Source organism: Vombatus ursinus, unplaced genomic scaffold (assembly GCF_900497805.2).
Source record: "Vombatus ursinus unplaced genomic scaffold, bare-nosed wombat genome assembly UNPS02014798.1, whole genome shotgun sequence".
Lineage (NCBI taxonomy): Eukaryota > Metazoa > Chordata > Mammalia > Diprotodontia > Vombatidae > Vombatus > Vombatus ursinus.
Genome location: NW_020954576.1, coordinates 85,834,950 through 85,854,544, shown reverse-complemented (window position 1 = coordinate 85,854,544; position 19,595 = coordinate 85,834,950). Strand labels below are relative to the sequence as shown.

General features: G+C 35.7%; 1 protein-coding gene across 3 annotated transcripts in view; it reads left to right on the top strand.

Moving 5' to 3' along the window:
- The window catches only part of LOC114049729 (serine/threonine-protein kinase MARK1), a 146,674-nt gene that overhangs the window by 53,341 nt on the left and 73,738 nt on the right, over window positions 1-19,595 (top strand). For all 3 annotated transcript variants that reach the window (XM_027871113.1, XM_027871112.1, XM_027871114.1), the window contains exons 2-3: window positions 2,696-2,899; window positions 4,905-4,958. In XM_027871113.1, the coding sequence (XP_027726914.1) occupies window positions 2,696-2,899; window positions 4,905-4,958 (258 nt within the window). The remainder of the gene's footprint in view (window positions 1-2,695; window positions 2,900-4,904; window positions 4,959-19,595) is intronic.

Below are 19,595 nucleotides of genomic sequence, written 5' to 3'. Positions count from 1 at the left end.
CCCAAGCTACCACCCAAGACAGTCCAGTCTACCACTGGGTAGTTTTTATTGTTAGAAAGGTTTTTCCTTATGTCAAGCCCAAATTTTCTTCTTGCAGCTTCACATTACTACTGAATATGCAGCATGTTCCTGGCTGTAGCAGTTCTAGATTTCAAGAAATTCAAGCCACCCCCCCCCCCAAATGTTTTCGCCAAACATATATACTAAGTGTTTATATATGAGTATATGTGCGCATATACATTTCCATATTTCCAGAATCTGTGGTTTCAGCTATAATGTGGACACCCCCTCTGTTTATCACAGTCCTTCCATCCCTTCCTTAGTAGCTTGTTTCATGATTCTGTATGGCCAAAAAGGCTAATTATCTTGTAGCTAACTTTTTGGTCATTAACCTCTTGCAACAACTAAATGGCCTTACAGTTTTGAGAATTCTTCTCCCAGATTTTCTTTTTTTAAACCAAGTAAATCTCTAGTGGAGGAAGATAGATTTTTTATTATCCTTTTTAAGGAAAGGAGTGGTAGTGGGATGGACTGGAAATAGTGGCGTGTTTTTTCCCATGGGTCTTTATATAACTTGTGCTAAATCCAAGAGCCCTTTTGGGTCATCATTCAGAACAGTTTACCTTTAGATTCCATATTCTGCTCTTTGGTGGTAAAAATATCTGATTTGGTACAAAATTAAATTAATCCTAGAAACTACTTATTTGATTGTAAAGTAAGGGAACAAAGAATGTAGTGTTCTGTTTCTCTGCTTCTTAGAATACCTCTCTTTTTTCTAGACATAACTCAAACATCCCCTTCTGTGAGAATGTTTGCTAATCCCCACAAGTGCTAGTGCTAGTGCACTCCATAAACTTCTTTTTATCTGTTTATGTTTCTTCTCTTTATATTTATTCTGTATATACTTATATGTGCCTGTCTTCTTGCTCCTTCTGAATAGGAATTGTTTCATTCTTTATATTTGTGTCCTCAGCACCTGGCACATCGTAGGTGCTTAATAGATGTTTGTTGATTGATCGATTGTTAGATAACCAATTAAATGTCCTGGAGGCAGTGTGGTATAGTGGAAAGAGTGATGGATTTGCAATTAGAGGTTTAATTCTCAGTTCTTCTTCCTGCCTGTGCAACCTTGAGCAAGCCACCCCACCCCCCACCTCTTCACCTCTGTGGGCCTCCATTTCCTCATTTGTAAGTGAATGAATGAAAAAAGATTTTTAAGTTTTTCTTTTGTGACAAGCCGTGCTAACCACTATAGTAGGGCATAATGTGTTTAGGTGAGCAAGAATGCTTCCAAGAAGTTGAGGGCTCAGTATTATAGTCATGTAATAGTCTAGGGTCTCTTCCAACTCTTGATTCTACTTCCTACACTACTGGTTTTTTATTCACTTCAGTTTTAGAGGATCTGAAGGTATAGCTATCTCTCATGTAAGATTTGAATGTTCTGTGTAGAATAGGAGTTCTTACTCTCTTTTTGTGTCGTAGATGCCAGTGGTATTCTGATGAAGATTAGAAGCCCTTTACGGAATATTTTTTTAAATGATTAGATGCCAGGGGTATTCCGATGAAGATTAGAAGCCCTTTATGGAATATTTTTTTAAATGATTGAAGGACAGGATAAATTTCAGTTAGAGGCTAGTGAAAATTAAGATGTGTTTTTCCCATCCAGGTTCACGGACCCCCTGAAGTCTGGCCACAGGTGCCTTGGTGTTCTGTGCGCCCCAGGTTAAGAACCTCTATTCTAGAATTTGCTAAATGATGTGCTTTACAAGTTTTCTCCTCGTTGCCCAGATATATGGTACAGTGTAGCATTGTATCATTAGTGACACATATATACTAGTGATACAGTAAAAGCTCCGAGGACTTGATTGGCAACAGAATAGGCCTGGCCCAGACTAATGAAGCTGTTGCAGTGGAAGGCTATTACAAATATTCAGGGTGGACCAGAAAAGAGATCTGCTAGCGTAGGAATGGGAACACCGGTACTACTGGCAGATTAGCCTGGATACAGTGGAAAGATGGACCAATTCTAGAGCCAGAGGACGTGGGTTCGAATTCTGACGCTGATGCTTATGACTATGTAATAATGGAGAAGTCACTTTACTTTCCTGGGCCTTAGTTTCCTCACCTGTAAAATGAGGCTCTTTGGTAAGATGGTCTCTGATGCCTTCTAGGATCTATGATCTTAGTTCAAGTGGAGAAGCAGAATTTATCGTCTAGAGGAATGAACACAGGGGGAGAGAAGTAGCTCAGCTGCCTAATTAACAGGACAGATCTAAAAGTGCAAGGAGGAAGGAACTAGATACATAGATAAAGGCCTTATAGGCTAGTGTGATCAAACAGAAGACGTCAGAATACCAAGCTGATAACCTGAGGAACAAAGCTACAGAGACCAGGGTACAGAATTTAAGCAGGAGAACCTGGAAATAGGATCCAGGAATGCAGAGAGAGAGAGAGAATGTTTGGGGTCAGAATATGAGACATACCCTGAATGTAAGTAATGAGGACCAGAAACAAAAATGACCTTGATACTATGTCCATGACCTCTTAAACACAGGTATTCTTTATATGCCACATTCTCCAAGATAAGAAATAAAGTCTAAGTATGGGTTAAACTGGGTCTTTAGGAGTAGTGCTATATCTATTTTTTTAGTGTCATTAAATGATTAACATAAAATCTTGTACCTTTTTTTCATAGAATACATCTGTTGATGGATACACTGAACCACATATCCAGCCTACCAAATCAAGTAGTCGACAAAACATACCACGGTGTAGAAATTCCATTACATCTGCTACAGATGAACAGCCTCACATTGGAAATTATCGTTTGCTAAAAACAATAGGGAAGGGAAATTTTGCCAAAGTGAAATTGGCAAGACATGTTCTTACTGGTAGAGAGGTAAGTTTCAGTTTTAAGACTTTAATATATTTCCATAGACCTTTAAAAACTCTCTTTAAGAAGTTTTCTTATTGTTGGAGAAAGTTGACCTTTTGATTGTAAGTGGGGAGGAGGGGGAAGTTCTCTTATTTCATATCTACTTACATACTAGGGATTCTGCCATCCCTTGCTCTTGTTGCTTAAACCATTGTTAGACTTTATACCAGCTCCTGTCCATTCTTGTTGGTTAAGGCTGCAGTTAAGAGTGCTTCTTTCTGCCTTTTTGGACTGGAGTACACCCTGGGTAATTTCCATCCATTAGCTGTTGCTTAAGCAGCAGATTGAAGTTTTAAGTGCTGAATAAGCTTACTTCCTTGATCTGTTAGAGACTGCTAGTCAGTCTTTTTAAAATGAGTATATTTTTCCTATTTAGTATAATTAGATTTAAAATTTCTTTTGAAATTATAAAAATCTGGGATGTAAACTTTATTCCATTTGTAAGGTTAAATAATATATAATATTTTGAAGATTTGTAAATTGTAAAAACCTCACTTGTAAAAAGGTTTAAATTTTTGTTTTTCTCATTGCCTGTATTATCATCATGTTTTTCATCTTAATAATTTTATCAATACTGTTATGTAATCATGTCATATAAATAAGCTTGACATCCCAAATGATAACCTTATTGGATTAATATTCAGGATCCTGTTGAAAATTTATAATCATAAAAGTAATTGTTAGTTACCAAGAATATGGTCAAACATTAAGATTCAGGATGGTTTTCATCCAAAAGACAGAAATTAAAAACCAAATGCCAGATTCCATTGATTCCAAATTACACATGGGTTTGGAATGGCCAAATATTAATTTTATACATTTTGAAACCAAGTTATTAGAGCTTAATGGATAATTTTGCACCTAATTCAGTGGTTTACAATCTTTTCATGTATGAGAATCCCTTCCTAAAGTAAAATATTTTGTATTCCTTCTCTCAGTAATAATTGGTACTGATGAGGTAGATGAGGTTCAAAGTTGGGTTGTCCAGAAAGAATTCAGGGGGCAGATGTTCTCCCAGTCAAGAGGGCTTTATTGATGCAAAATCAGCGAGCTAGTTCCTAAGAGTACTAGCAGTTTGAGAAAAGATGGAGGCTTGCTTTTCTACGCAAGTTTTGGGCACTCAGCTTGGGGGGGGGGTGCAATGCTCCTACATGAATAGTTAACCACAAGGAAAGATATCAGGAAGGGGGAAGCAGGTATGGTGTGTAAGGGGAGGCAGGAAAGGGGAAGCAGGTGTGTTGGGTATTTTACAAAACAGTTCAGGGATATGGTAACTTAGCTTGCAATATTCAAGGATATCAGTCACGTACACACAGAAAATAACAAGGTTTTCTTGTCAACACATAGAGCCCCCTGTCTCGGGCAGATTTAGTTTTAGGCAAGGCTCTCGTTGTTGCTGGGGAGAAGTCAGCCTCATCAGTACTGTTGGTATCTCTTGGTTAATTAAAAAACAATATGATGACAAAACATTAATTAGTAATGCTCTTAAGTGAATTAATATTTTATGAATCACAAAGCATCTATATATACATTTAAAAATGTTAATAAATACATTGTGAGGCATTGTTTATTCTGTGGAAAACATGTTGTTTATTTAGTGAATTTAGTAGGTGGCATGTGAGCTCCTTGAAGATAGGGACTGTTTGTTTTTACCTTTATGTACTTTTCACATAACAGTGCCTGGCACATAGTAAGTGTTTAATAAATATTTTAATTTTGCGTATTTTTTATGATAAAGCTCAAAACAATGTTTGCTGCACATATGAATTCCTAGATTCTTTTGTAATAACATAAATGTCCAGGGGGCCACAGTATGAGAACTACTGACCTAGACAAAGAAAGAAGCCGCCGATACAGTCTTATTTTTGAAGTCTTGGGTTAGGCATTTAAAAAATAAATATTTGTGTCATTGGGGAAAAAATGGAAAAGTTAAAAGTCTCGTAAAGAATTGCATGATTTTCTTTTTCAGGTTGCAGTAAAAATAATAGATAAAACTCAGCTAAATCCTACCAGTCTACAAAAGGTAAATGTTTATTTACTTTAAAATGTTGGTAAATAGAATATAGGAGGTAGTTTTAAGATATTGTTTAAATGCATTATACTGTCTTAAGTTCTCAGTCTCTATTTCTGATTGGGGATACTCTGGAATACACAAATTATATGCAAAAAGTTGTATAAATGTAATTTCTTTAAAATACACTGTATTGGACTGAATATAGGCTAAATCTAAATATCAGCTACATCCTTAAAACAAGATGGCTTTGAAACGGGGAACCTCTAATATTTGCACTAATAGTCATCAAAAATTACTATATTAAAAATACCGTGAAAGGTAAGTTAGACGGTTGAGGAAGGGTATATATGTACAAGCCACTAGGCCAAGGGGCAGCCCTCTGGATCTCTACCCACTTGAAAGTAGTTGCTATCAGCAACTGTACAAAAATGAATCTGGGGAAAGAACCAAGAAGAGTTAGAGAAAGGGTAGACAAAAGCACAAGTTTATGGCACACTCAAGTTTTAGAATGTCAGAAATGGAAGAAGAGTTTATTATCTGTATTTAACAATAAATTACTTATCAAATCATTATTAGAAATATAGGATCATGAAGTAAAAAAAAATTTGAGCTGCAAGGGACTTCAGAGGTTATCCAGTACAACCTCTGTTCTTTTTATAGATGAGATAATTGAGTCCCAGAGAAGGTAAGTAATTTGGACAGGGTCACATAGGTAGAAAGTGACATAGCTAGAATTTGAAAGCAGAGAGTAGCCAGATTTATTATTTTTTATCTACTGTTCAAATACCCAAATGATATGAAAGTTAACTATAGCAAAGATTTTGTTACTTGGTACGTTTAGAAATTGGAAATATTTGATAGTCAAATATATAGTTGAGAGTTAATTCCCATAGTTCCAAATAGTCATTGTGGTATTGATATGGTCAGCTAATAGTCTATATTCTGAAGCCAAGACTTACTAAATCCCTTTGAAGTACAATATATAATTAAAAGTAGGAAAGGCAGAGTGGGAAGAAAAGCAAGAAAGACTGCTGGAGCAAACAAATGCCACTTATCATTGTACTGTGAATTTTCAAAGCCTGAAAACATTCTCAAACACAAAAACTACATTACTTCAAAATAAACATGCAACTTTGAAAGTAAGGTATTTGATATTTATAGCAAAATTTTGCAGATAAAAGCAAAATGTTTATCACCTCTTAGCAGTGCTTTTCAAAATATAATAGGAAGAAAGTTACCACATAAGTAAATGTGATAAGAATAGGCTTTGGCCTTCTAAAGCAAAGAGAATTTTATCCTAGGAAATCATATAAATCAGCAAGCATTTATCAGATTTTTACAACATGCCAGGCTCTGTTCTAGGCACTGAGTTTTGCAAAACAAAAATAAAGCTATGCTTATGCTTGCCTTCAAAATGTTTACATTTTGTTGGGGAAGATGTGTTCAGCTGTTTCCTTCTTTATTATGATTATTAAACTAAAGATTTGTTTTGGAACTGGTCAAATATGCCAGTTTTTAGAGCTTTCCAGTTCTGTAAAATGCCATATAGTTTCTATTCTATATGTTTTTTAAGACTACAGTCTTAACTCACATTGATTTTTAAATATAAAACTTCTGATCAATAAAAACGTGATTATTTTACTTTAGTTTTCCCTCTATGAAAGTGAGTATACACTGATTCTACAAAGAGGAACTTAAGTCTATGTCCTTCTTGAATTATGTGTTTTTCTTGATTTAAATAGCAGATTACTTAGCTGAAGTAGACTGGCTGTCAGCTAATGCAGTTTTAGAACCAGCTCAGATCTGTTGTAGCAGCAGATTCATAACATAGAGAATATCTGGTTGTACCTGTTTGTTGGCCATTATCCTATCCTTACCCAGGCATGTTCCTAAGACTGTATACTATGGTTACATTTGTGCACATTGCTGAAATGTATGAACACAGAGAAAGATTTAGCTTCTTAATGACAGTCATCCTATATGTCTTGAGGGACTAGAAGCCAAAAAATTGTTTTCACAAGTGATTTCCGTTAGGAAACTTATAATTTCCAATAAACATTACAAAGTATTTCTAGTCTAAATAAGCATGTATTAGTGTTTTCTCTTAAATTTTAAATAATAAAGGCATGGTAAAAAGGAAAGTCTAGGGGGCAGCTAGGTGGCGGAATGATAGAGCACCGGCCCTGGAGTCAGGTAGGACCTGAGTTCAAACCCGGCCTCAGACCAAACACTTGACACTTACTAGCTGTGTGACCCTGGGCAAGTCACTTAACCCCAATTGTCTTAAAAAAAAAAAGAAAAGAAAAAAAAACGAAAGTCTGCTTTATTTGGTGGATTTTGGTCTTGGTGATTTTTTTAAGTGTCTGTACTATGTTTTTTTTTTTTTGATAGATGGAGGGTAGGAGGCCAAAACAAATAAAATTAAAGGATCAAACATGTAAAAACTGTGTGTGAGAAATAGAGATAACCAATTCATCCTTATCATCAGCTCATGCCCCAGCATGAAAGAGTGATGCCAAGAAGGTCAAGGTCCAATTTCTTCCACCTATCAATCACTAAGTAATATTCATACCAATGTTTCTGTCTCCCTGCCCCAACCTTCCTCCCTCCAGTATCATTCCACATGGAGTCTATCTCTTCCCATGTGTTTAGCCATCACCACATGGCAATGAGACTTCCTGGGAACTCCACCTTATGGCCTTCTTCCTAATAGATCTTCTTCCTGTGTTATTATTAGTAAGTTATGTTATTATATAAGTAGAAAGAAGTAATAGGGTAGGGCAGCTAGGTGGCGCAGTGGATAGAGCTCTGGCCTTGGAGTCAGAAGGACCTGAGTTCAAATGCGGCCTCAGACAATTGACACTAGCTGTGTGACCCAGGGCAAGTCACTTAACCCTGATTGCCTCACAAAGAAAGAAAGAGAAGAGCAGGCAGGAGTACAAGGGAGGGATCTTCTGAAACTGTCCTGATAGCCCCCCCCCCCAAAAAAAATACCACAACCTACTCTTTGGAGTTGATGTAGATCTTAGAAAGTCCACTACAGACATTCGCAGCTATTCTAGAGACCTGATGGAAATCTGAAAATGGAACAGGGTTGTCAGCAAGCACACGGTGAACTAGCTGATAAGGGATGGCAGTGGCAGCAATTTCTTCAATTGAGTCAAGGTACTGCTTAGGACAGCCCATATATTATCTTACTTGGTCCGTGTATTCATGCTGTTCTATGCTCTGAGACTATGCTGCTGATATATCAGTGATGTTGCTGGCTATGTTGGCAAAGATGGAGGTCATCAGAGCCTGTTCATTTCTATGAGCTATAAGCATGCAGTGGTAGTTGGATTCTCCTTTGTTGAATATCTTGTTTAGGAGGACTGCCAGCGTTCAGAAGTAGTTTCTTCTCCTCTTGGTCCTGGTCTAGGTCCTTGCTGTCTCTGCTATAGTACCATTTCATGGCTTGGGTTGGCTCCAGGTACTCAGACCAAGGGGTTTGATTTCCAGCTAGATAATCTTTCCAATCACATGTTCCATGACCACACTCTTATTGGCTGCCCCTGCTGCTACCACTACAGTTGGACTCTGAGGCCAATCCATTTTGTGGCTATTTCTATTACACATAGAGACAAAAATAGGACCCTAGATGGTATAGTATTGCTGATACTGTCTCAGACCTATCACTGGTTCTCTTTCTTTGTCTTTCTCTCTTTTTGGGGGGGGTTTGGGTAGAGGGGGCAATCAAGGTTAAATGATTTGCTCAAGGTCACACAGCCAGTAACTGTCTGAGGCCAGATTTCCACTCAGGTCCTCCTGTCTGCAGGGCCAATGTTCTATCCACTGCACCACCTAGCTGCCCCCTAATAGTTCTTGAACTAAAGGAAAAAGTGTTACAGTTATAGCTGTTTCAGTAGGCATACATATTTTCTTATTTTTTTAAAAATTATTTACTTATTTTTAACAATGTTGTTTTAAAATTTTGAGTTCCAAATTCCCACTCTTACTCCTGACCCTCCCCCACCCATTGAGAAGGCAAGCAATATGATTTCAGTTATGTATGTGAAGTCATGCAAAACATTTCTAGATTAGCAATGTTGCAAAAACACCACCACTACCACAGTAAAAGGCCTAAGAAACATAAAGAAAGTGGAAAAAAAAGTATGCTTCATTCTGCCCTCTGAGTTCATCAGTTCTCTTCCTGGAAGGTAAATAGCATTTTTTATCATGAGTCCTTTGAAACTGTCTTGGATCATTGTCTTGATCAGAGTAGCTAAGTCATTGACAGTTGATCATCATACAGTATTGCTGTTACTGTGTTGTATGATATTCTCCTGGTTTACTACTCACTTTAGTTTGCACCAGTTCATATAAATCTCCCTAAGTTTTTCTGAAACCTTCCCACTCATCATTTCTTATAGCACAATAGTATTCTAAAGGAATCTTCCTTCCCTTTTTTTTAAATTGCCTTGATGTTCTTGACTTTTTATTAAATAGTTTGTTGAATTAGTGAATGAATGAATGAAATTTGCACTCCAGCTGAGCCTTGAGGGAAACTAAGAATTTGCATTTTGAAGTCAAGGAGTCAGAAAACATTGGATTACTGCAAGAAGCAATTTAGATGTCAAATTTGCCAGATACTGTTAGTTTTCCTTGTTTGTGTGTCCGTGGATTGTTCTCCAGCTTTAACAAGCTGTCTAAAAGCATCAGTTTTTCACCAGAGCAAGTGGAAAGAGAGTGAATCCATGTTAGTGCAAATTTATTAGTACTCTTAGAACTTAATTTAAAGTGGGGATGGGTCAATAGCAGTATCTTTATATAGCAAGGACAGCATCCATGAGTAATTTTACCTTTGTCTATTCTTAATCTTTCTAGATCTTTTAATTTCTATAGGGGAAAAAGTAGAACTGTGTTATGGTAATATGATTCTAAATCACCTGTTCTTATCCTTCTTGTCATTGCGTTTTGATTTTTATCCCTCTTTGCTTTTCACCCTGTTTAAAGTGATGAGAGTACTTCTTATCACTGGAGAAGCACGGAAGCTAAATGGAAATCCTTCACTTCTGTAAAAGTTCTAAGAATCCACATTCTTAAATAATCCTCAAAGTCAGCTTCTGACATTAGTGAATTTGTAATCTGTTGATGCATTGTCAAGATGTTGTTATAAATTTGCCTGGGTTGGCCTTAAGTTAATGGAAACTTAGGAAGTTGTATTTCTTATTTTTGTTCTTTGGTAATTGCCAACTAATCCTATTCTTTGTACTTTTAGGATAGGCTTATAAACATGATTTGGAAGAAAGCATGAAATTCTCAGCTAAAAATAACTAGATGGCAAAAGTTATTAAACTAAATGCCTAATTAGGACATTTTAAGCTAAATTTTCCAGAAGCAGCATGAAGTCATGCTAACTTTTAAAGTGAATGATAAGCTTAAAATAGAGATATTAACTTAGTTGATAAGACTTGGCATATAAGTAGTAATTTGTTCATTTTTTTTGTTTACTTATGTGTGAGGTAAAGGCAACAATTTGTTAACCATTTGAATATTTAAAACAATATATTTCACTTATGAAAATTTTAGATTCTCTCATTAACTTCTAGATAGCTTTAGTTTTAGGCTCCCCCAAGAGCCATTCTATCAAACGTTCAGTCTTTTTGCCTTTTTCTTTTCCTGAGATAACCACTGTATTTTTCTGATCCCCTCTAATGAAAATATAGCTGTGAATAAGTTTTCAGGTACAGTAGAGAAGTGATATCTGAAGGAAGTAGGGAGCACCTGTTGTTAAGAGGTGATCATTTGGGGCTAAAAGAATGAGCCTCTCTTTACCTAGCCTCTACCTCCTGTTCTTAAAAGTTGGTATAATGACAGGAGCTGAGTGCCCTCATGTTCCTGCTAACACTTCTATCTCCTTGAGCCTCAATCCAAAGTAACATTGGAAAAAGCAGGAACAATCTTTAGAAACATTAAAATATATAAAAATACAAGAGGATTTGTCAGTAAGAGACTCATGTTTGTTATTCCATATTAACCATTTTTCCATAAAGTTATGTAGCAGTTAACTAGTGTCTCCTGCCCCAACTTTTTTTTGAGATCTGCAAGTAAGTTGTTAATGCTTAGGCACAGATGAGATATTGCTTGGAATAAGTGGTAGGTTTTCAGATTATAAATATATACTAAAGCCAAGATTCATTAAAGGACTTCCTTTTCCATGAAAAATATTCTGAGTTCTTTGAGTATTTTATTAGCCTCAATTCACTAGGAACATATAAATTAAATAAAATATAATTAGTCGTGAATACCGTGTTCTTTTTATATTACTGTTAGGGTAAAGTAGTAATCATGGAAAAACTATTTGACTCTATCTGAAAATGCATCATTAATAGTTTTAATCTTCTAAAAGGCATGATTTTTTTTTAAAAAAAATTTGTTCCAGAACGTTTTTGTATTCAGCTTATAAAAGTTTTTATGTTGTTAAAACAGCATGCCTAGAAATTAGCATGTTGATTTGCTATTTACTTCCAGTTTTTAAAAATAGTTTATAAATTCTATAAATTTTAAAAATGCTTAAGCATGCTTTTTTGGTACTTATATGTAATACAGAGGGGAAAATAACTTGGTTAAAATGTCTTAGTTTTATTGTGATATTTTGCTATTTCTTAGCATAGTTACTTTTCATTAGGAAAACCACAAAGTTGAGGTTTTTTTTCTTTGCATTTTAGAAAAATCCTTATAAGGAAAAAAAAATAGTTTTCAATAACATTCATTGAATTAGTAGCTGAATATTAATATTTGCTTAATAAAACACTTCCCCTACCCTAGTACATTATCCACAATAATTTTTCTTTCATGAAAATGCTGTACTGCATAAATTTAAAATAATTATTGTTACAGAATTTTTGTAAGAGTACATATTTTCTAGATTCTAATCTTATTTATATCATGAGAATATAAATATTTCCTTGTACTTTAATTAACCCATTTTATACATTCAATAAAAGAAGCAAAACACAATTGTTTTTTACTAGTTTTTGACCCAAGAATATTATACTCATGCTAAAAGGTTTGATTCTAAAGATTCCTATTTTTTTTCTTTTGTTCTGTGATTTTTTAAGGCTGGTTGTTTTTGGAGGGGGAGAGGGGAATTTACAGGCATTATATTTTAATTCAGGATCCAATAAATTAGAAGAATTCAGTTATAGGCTAAGCAATTGATAATGTAAATAATATTATAGAAAAAATGGTTTTCTTCCTCAAAATACAAGTCTTCAATAAATCAGTAAGTAATCTGTGAAGTGTCTACTATGTGTCAGGCTCAGTGCTAGGTCCAAAGGATATAAATGAAAATAAGAAAACATTCTTGGGTTTATTGAAGGTTTTTTTAAGTATGGGGAAGACAGGCAATTTTTTATGAAATAGAGATGGAAAATGAAATAGGGAAAAAGGGAGATAGAGGGGATAATTGAGTTTGCAGGATGCTGGAGAAGATGGAAAAAGGGATGGGATGAGACACTAATAGAAGGGTTGGTTTTGGCATGGAGAAGGGCTACCTCTTTGTCAGAAACTGGGGGAAGGGAGGAGAGAGTGAGAGATGAGGTCAAGGGTTTTTGCAATGAAGATAATTGGAGAAGAGGCAAATTGGGATCAGATGGCTTTAGTTTTCTTAGTAAAATAAGATGAAATCTTTTTTGGTCACATCACCAATAAGATGGTGGATTTAACATTTTTTCCATTCTCTACTAACTCTTAAAATTTCCCAAAAGAGGAATTCTGCATTAGTGGTAGAAAAATTGCTGCTGAATTCCCGGGACAAGAAAGGAAGAAGCCAAAAGAAGATAGCCTTATTATTTAATACTGGAGCACTGTCGTTATTACGGGACTTACTTAACACCATTTTCCCACCAAACTTTACTCTCTCAGGCAAGGTGAACATATTAATCCTTTGGATTATTCTTGGGACTCATTCAGGGATTTCTCTCCTGTGGCAGAGACTCTGTTGATATACCATCGTTTTCTGCCCTTCCTCAACTATTACAGCATGCTGCACACATTGATTCTGCCTCCTCATGTGAAGTGTGTGTGTGCGTGTGTGTGTGTGTGTGTGTGTGTGTGTGTGTGTAGGAGGGATAGGGGGAGTTGGCTTTCTTTCCGCCTAAGGCAGCCTGTGAATTAGGAAATCTCTAACTGCAGAGACTTTACCCAGGATACCCATATACCCTCTTCTAAGCCTGTAAAATGTGATAGATGGTGACCCAGCTCAGCTAGAGATGGAAAGCCAGAGACAGAACTATGGCTCCATTGGGCCTCATGGAAAGGGGACTGAAATCTAGCTGGAGATTTTTCCCTTAGAAGTTGCTTGAGGCAGGGACCAAGGCCAGTGAAAAGTAAATTCCCCAAAGTGGGAGGAGGCTGAAAGAAGGTTGCAGTCTAGATCTCAGAAAAGGGAGAAAAATCAAAAAGTGAGTGGCACAGGAGTATGAAGATAAAAAGCTAAAATTAACAAAGATTTCAAGAGGAAGAAAATTCAATTAAAAACCTAGAGCACAAGCAGACAAATCAATAGAGAATATGCCAAAATTAGAAAGAAGGATGATTATTAAAACATAAAAATGATTATAAAGTTCTCTAAATACTACTAGCCAAAGAAAGTTGAAGCAATTCATGATGAATGAAAAACAAAACCCTGAATAGACATACAATACACAGTAGTAAATGATTATAGTAGCCTTGTATTTGATGAATGTAAAGATTTACGCTTTGGGGATAAGAATGCATTGTTAGGTAAATATTGTTGAGAAAATTGGAAAGCAGTTTAGCAAAAATTGGGTATAGATCAATGTCTTACACCATTTTCCAAGCTAAGATCAAAATAGATCCATGACCTAGATATAAAGAGAGATACAAGAAAACTAGAAGAACATGGAGTACGTTACCAGATTTATGGATAGAAGAATTTATGAGTAAACAAAAGAGAGGATTGAGATGTAAAATGGATAATTTTGATTACATTAAATTAAAAAGATTTTGTACAAATGAAATCAATGTAGCCAAGATTAGAAGGAAAGCAGAAAATTGGGGCGGGGGGGGAGAGTTTTAGAGATAGTTTCTCAGATAAAGGTCTCATATCTCAAATATATAGAGAACTTTTCCAGATTTATAAGAACATGAGTCATTCCCCAGTTGATAAATGGTCAAAAAACATGAACAGGCAATTTTTTGATGAAGAAATCAAAACTTTATATAGTCATGTGAAAAAATGCTCTAATTTATTATTGATTAGAGAAATGCAAACTAAAACAACTTTGAGATATCATTTCACACCTATCAGATTGGCTAAAATGACAGAAGGGGAAAGTGACAAATGTTGGAGGGGATGTGGAAAAATTGGAACATAAATACATTGTTAGTCGAACTGTGAACTGAAGCAACCATTTTGGAGAGCAATCTGGAATTATGTCCAAAGAGTTACAAAACTGTCTATACTCTTTGACACAGCAATTCCACTCTTAGGTCTGTTTCCCAAGTTGATCAGGGAAAAAGGAAAAAAGAACCTATTTTTCTAAAATATTTATAGCAGCTCTCTTTATGTTGGTGAAGAACTAGAAATTCAGCCCATCAACTGGAGAATGGCTGAACAAGTTGTGGTATATGATTGTGATGGAATACTACTGCACTGTAAGAAATGATGAGCTGGTTGATGTTAGAAAAACATGAAAAGACTTGCATGAAATAATGAAAAGTGAAGTGAGCAGAACCAAGAGAATGTTGTATACAGTAACAGCAGTATTGTTAGAAGAATAATTGTGAACAATGAAGTTATTGTGAGTACTATAAATACTCAAATCAAAGGGGCAGCTAGGTGGCACAGTGAATAGAGCTCTGGCCTTGGAGTCAGGAGGACCTGAGTTCAAATCCAGCCTCAGACACTTAACACTTACTAGCTGTGTGACCCTGGGCAAGTCACTTAACCCTGATTTCCTCACCAAAAAGTGAAAAAAAAAAACCAAAATCCTGTGGAATCCTCCCCAAATATGGAATTAACCACAGGATGCTTCATAATGGATTAGAAAGAGAAAGGAAAGGAGCACTCCTAACTTCATCTAGAATTACATAAGGGACTCTATGTGCCCTTCTCTCTTCCCCATTTCTTTCTCTTGCTGTCTGCCTCCCTCACCCACCCTACTCCTTGGCCAGACATTTGTTGTCTTCCTCTGTACTCTCTTTGCCTTATTAAAATGTGATTGATGCATCACTCCCATCTTGTTGCTAGCATGATCTTTTCTGAGGAACAGAGGGTTCAGAAAGTATAACAGTTCTCGTCATACAATGCTAGAAGGGATCATAGATCTGTACCTGGAAGGAAACTCAGAAAAGACAGAGTTCTTATTTTACAGGTTAGGGAGAATGTCCTTTGAACCATTAAGGACAGAAAAAAATGCTAATAGAAAAAAAGAAGATCCAGGGGATAAGGTAAGCTACCTCCAAGTATTTGAAGAGGCATGGGGCAAAAGAATTCACATTGGATTTGGAGTCATAACCTGGATTCAAGTACCAGCTCTGTCAAATAGACCTTGGACCTGGGTGACATTGAAAGAGTCACTTAATCTTTTCTAGCCTTTGGTTCATCTCCAAAAGGAAGCAGTGGCAAAAACTGACTAAATTATGCATATAGTTTGCTCCAGAATACTGACAACAGTCACATATACCAAAAGGTCAAATATAAAACGAAAGAAATCACATAATACAACATGTTTAAATTACCACTTTTTGTAATTGGAAAATTGATGAATACATTTTGGCATCTGAATATAACTGAACTCTATAATGCAATAAGAATTCATGAATATGAAAGATTAAGAAAAACCTGATAAGATTTGTATGAACTGATGCAAAGTGAAGTGAGTAGAACAAAGAAAACAGTGTATACAGTGACCACAATAATGTAAAAGAAAACAACTTTTAAAAATTTCTAATCCATGTAATGACCAATTATGACTCCTAAAGGCCAATGATGAAATGTTTCCTATTTGACTTATCCCATGTGACCCCTTGACAATGTTGAACCAGAAGTACAAGATGAAACATACATTTTCAGTCACTGCCCCCCCCCCCCAAAAAAAAGAAAAAGAAAGAGAAAGGAAAATCATGAAGGGAATAAATGTCAAGTTATGGTTTCTGTATCAAGAATATTGAGCAGAACAGAAGAATTTGAATCCATGGGGATGATTCTCACTAAAGAATATAAAGCAAGCACATCAGATTTGGGAAATAAATACACTGAGATGGAAGACAAGCTGGAAGAAGAGAAGGAAAGAGCATTAACATCTGAAGCCATATTATTTATGCAATAAATAAGAAATTGCATAAACATAAGAAAACTGCTTAAAAATTTTGAATACAGAAAAAGTACAAATTAAAAGGATCCCAACTGTCTACAGAACCCCCCCCCCCAAAAAAAAGCTCATCAAGAACAAATTCTGTAAGGAACAAGGAGAAAGACCTCTTCAAAAAAAAAAAACCGTGGAAATCAAATTCAAATAGCACAAACTATTCTATACTCAAAATAACAGAAGTGAATGGAATATGTATTCCAAAAAGCAAAGGAATACAAGATACAACCCAAATACCTTGCAAACCTTTGCCTAATTGTTAATGAAAAGAGATAGATTATTTAATAAAGGAAAAAAGAAGTATTTGGGGCATTCATGAAAACAAAGTATAATATTCAACTTTTGCACTCCAAACAACAGAAACACAAGAAAGGTAAAGGAATACAACTGCCAAGGGAAGACTAAATAATGAAATAAATTACCCAGTCTCTGTGTATTATTTAAAAAATGAGAAGTGAATGACTATCTTTTGGGGTCAAAAATAAATATAGGACACAAAGAATAAAGATGAAAGCAAAATTTAAAAAAAGAGAAATGACAGTAAAGGACCAGGCCTGAAACACCCACACACACACACCTACACACAAATACACACAACACAGTATATTTTATGTGACAAAATTGCAGATTTGGAGGCTACATAAATGGAGAGGGGGAGGTGAAGTACAGAGGGGAATTGTGATGTATCCTAGTCAAGTCCATAAAGGAACAGTGAAAGAAACTTCTATAGTTTGTTGGCAAGAAGAGAGTCTATAGGAGGATAATTGAGGTGATAGAAGAGAGGGATTAAAACAGGAAATGAAAGGGAGAGGTCTCAACTCATTGGTAGAAGTACCACTGAATAACACTCCTATGGAGGACCGGGTTGGGGGCGGGGTTTGGAACCTTACTGGTTATCTGATCTGTGGCACTTGTGTGGTACAGTGGATAGAGTACTAGTCCTGGAATCAAAAGGACTTGAGTTCAAATCCAGCCTCAGAGACTTACTAGCTGTTTGACCCTGGGAAAGTCACTTAACCCTGTTTGTCTCAGTATCCCTTATCTGTAAAAATGAGCTGGAGAAGGAAATGGCAAACCACTCAGTATCTTTGCCAAGAAAACTCTAAATGGAGTCATAGAGAGTCAGATATGACTGATTGAGTAAACAATAACAACAGTCTTAGGGGGTAGGGTGGAATTTGGTAAACAGGGAGATCACTTCCTCTGAGAGAATGTTGTTCCTCAGTGGACAGCATCTTGCCTAGGAGAAGGGAAATTGGATTTCCCAAAAAGTGAGGCAGTTAACACCTTGAAAGAGGAAGATATGAACCTAGAGATGAGATTATATGGCATATGGAAAAAAAGAAGGATCATGGGGAGGGCAAGATTGAATTGGGCCACAGAATATGGGTAATTTCTACCATAGGTAGATGGTAGAAATTGGTCAGAAAGCATTCTACCAGTGCTTTTATCATTATCACCTCCTTATAAACTGACACTTTTAAGAGTGAGGCATAACAGGAAAAAGATGTGAAGTAGGTGTTGAATTTGGACCCTTACTGGTTATCTAATCTGTGGCAGCTGTGTGGCACAGTGGATAGAGTACTAGTCCTGGAATAAAAAGGACTTGAGTTATTGAAGTATTGATTTTAATAGAAAAATGGAAAGGATAGAGAGGAAAAATACACTGAGCGAGGGAGTAAAGGAGAGGAAGAATGTAGGAAATTATCTCATATAAAAGGGATGTACAAGTAGTGGTCTATATAAAGGAAGATGGAGTGGAAGTGGTGAGCATGAGATACTTGAACCTCACTTTCATCTGAACTACTTATTGAAAGGACAAATATACATACACAAACAGTCAAGTACAGAAATGCATTTCACCCAAGAGGGAAATAGGAAGGAATAAAGTTAAAGGATAGGGAAGAAATAGAAAGAATGTAGATTATGGGAGAGATTAGCCAGAAATAAAACAATCTCTTAAAGAGGGAAGTAGGAAAAAAGAGAAGGAAAAGTATAAGAGAATAGAAGAGAAAGAAATAATCACTAATCATAGTTGTGAATATGAATAGAATGAACTCACTCATGAAATGGAGGTTAACAGAATGGATTTGAAACTTGAACCCAATGATACATTTTTTTACAAGAAACTTTTGAAACAGAAAGGTACACATAGTTAAAATAAGGGCCTGGAGCAGAATCTATTATGCTTTAGCTGAAATAAAAAAGGCAGGGGTTGCAAGCATGATCTCAGACAAAGCAAAAACAGGCCTAATTAAAAGAAATAAACAAGGAAACTACATTTGGTAAAAGATGAATTAATATCAATACTAAGCATATATGCATTAAATGGCAAAGCATTTAATTCTTAAAGAAAAAGTTAAAATGAGTTACAAGAGAAAAAATTAAAACAATAGTAGTGGGGGACCTTAATTTGTCTGTCTCATACCTCCTAGTCCACAATAAACAAGAAATTAAGGCACTGAATAAAATTTTAGAAAGGTTAAATATCATAGATCTGGAGAATATTGAACGGGGACAGAAAGGAGTATACCAATTTCTTAGCTATGCATGGTGCCTTCATAAAAATTGATTATAGCAGGGCATGAAAACCTCATAAACAAATGCAGAAAAGCAACAATATTAAATATATCTTTTACTGACCATAATACAGTAAATTATAAATTCATCTGGAAGAGCAAAAGATCAGGAATATCAAAGGAATTAAATAAAAAAAAAGTGAGGAGGAAAGGCACGCGCATCATTAGATGTCAAACTATGCTGCAAAGCCATAGCCATTTAAACAGTTTGCTACTGGGTAAGAAATAGAGAGTTCAGTCAGATTAGTTTTACAACATACAGAAGCAAGCCAGTATAGTAGTATTTCATAACCCCCCAAATCCCATTTGTTGTGACAGATTTCATTTGACAAATACTTTTGGGAAAAGTAGAAGACTAGCAGAAACCAGGTATAGACCAATATTTCACTACATATAGCAAGAAAAGCTCCAAATGGGAACATAATTGAGCCATAAATGGTGATATCCTCAACAATTTAGAGAAGCTTGGAAGAAATTACTTGTCACATCCACAGATAGGGGAAGATTTCATGATCAAGTGAGGAGAGGTTCAAAGAAGGTAAAATGGGCAATTTTGATTACATAAAACTTAAAAGTTTTTGCACAAAAAAGTCCAGTATAGCTCAAATTAGAATAGGAATGGGAAATTTAAAAAATCTTCATATCAAGTTCCTCTATTCAGGATCTTATTTCTAAAGTAAACAGGGAACTGG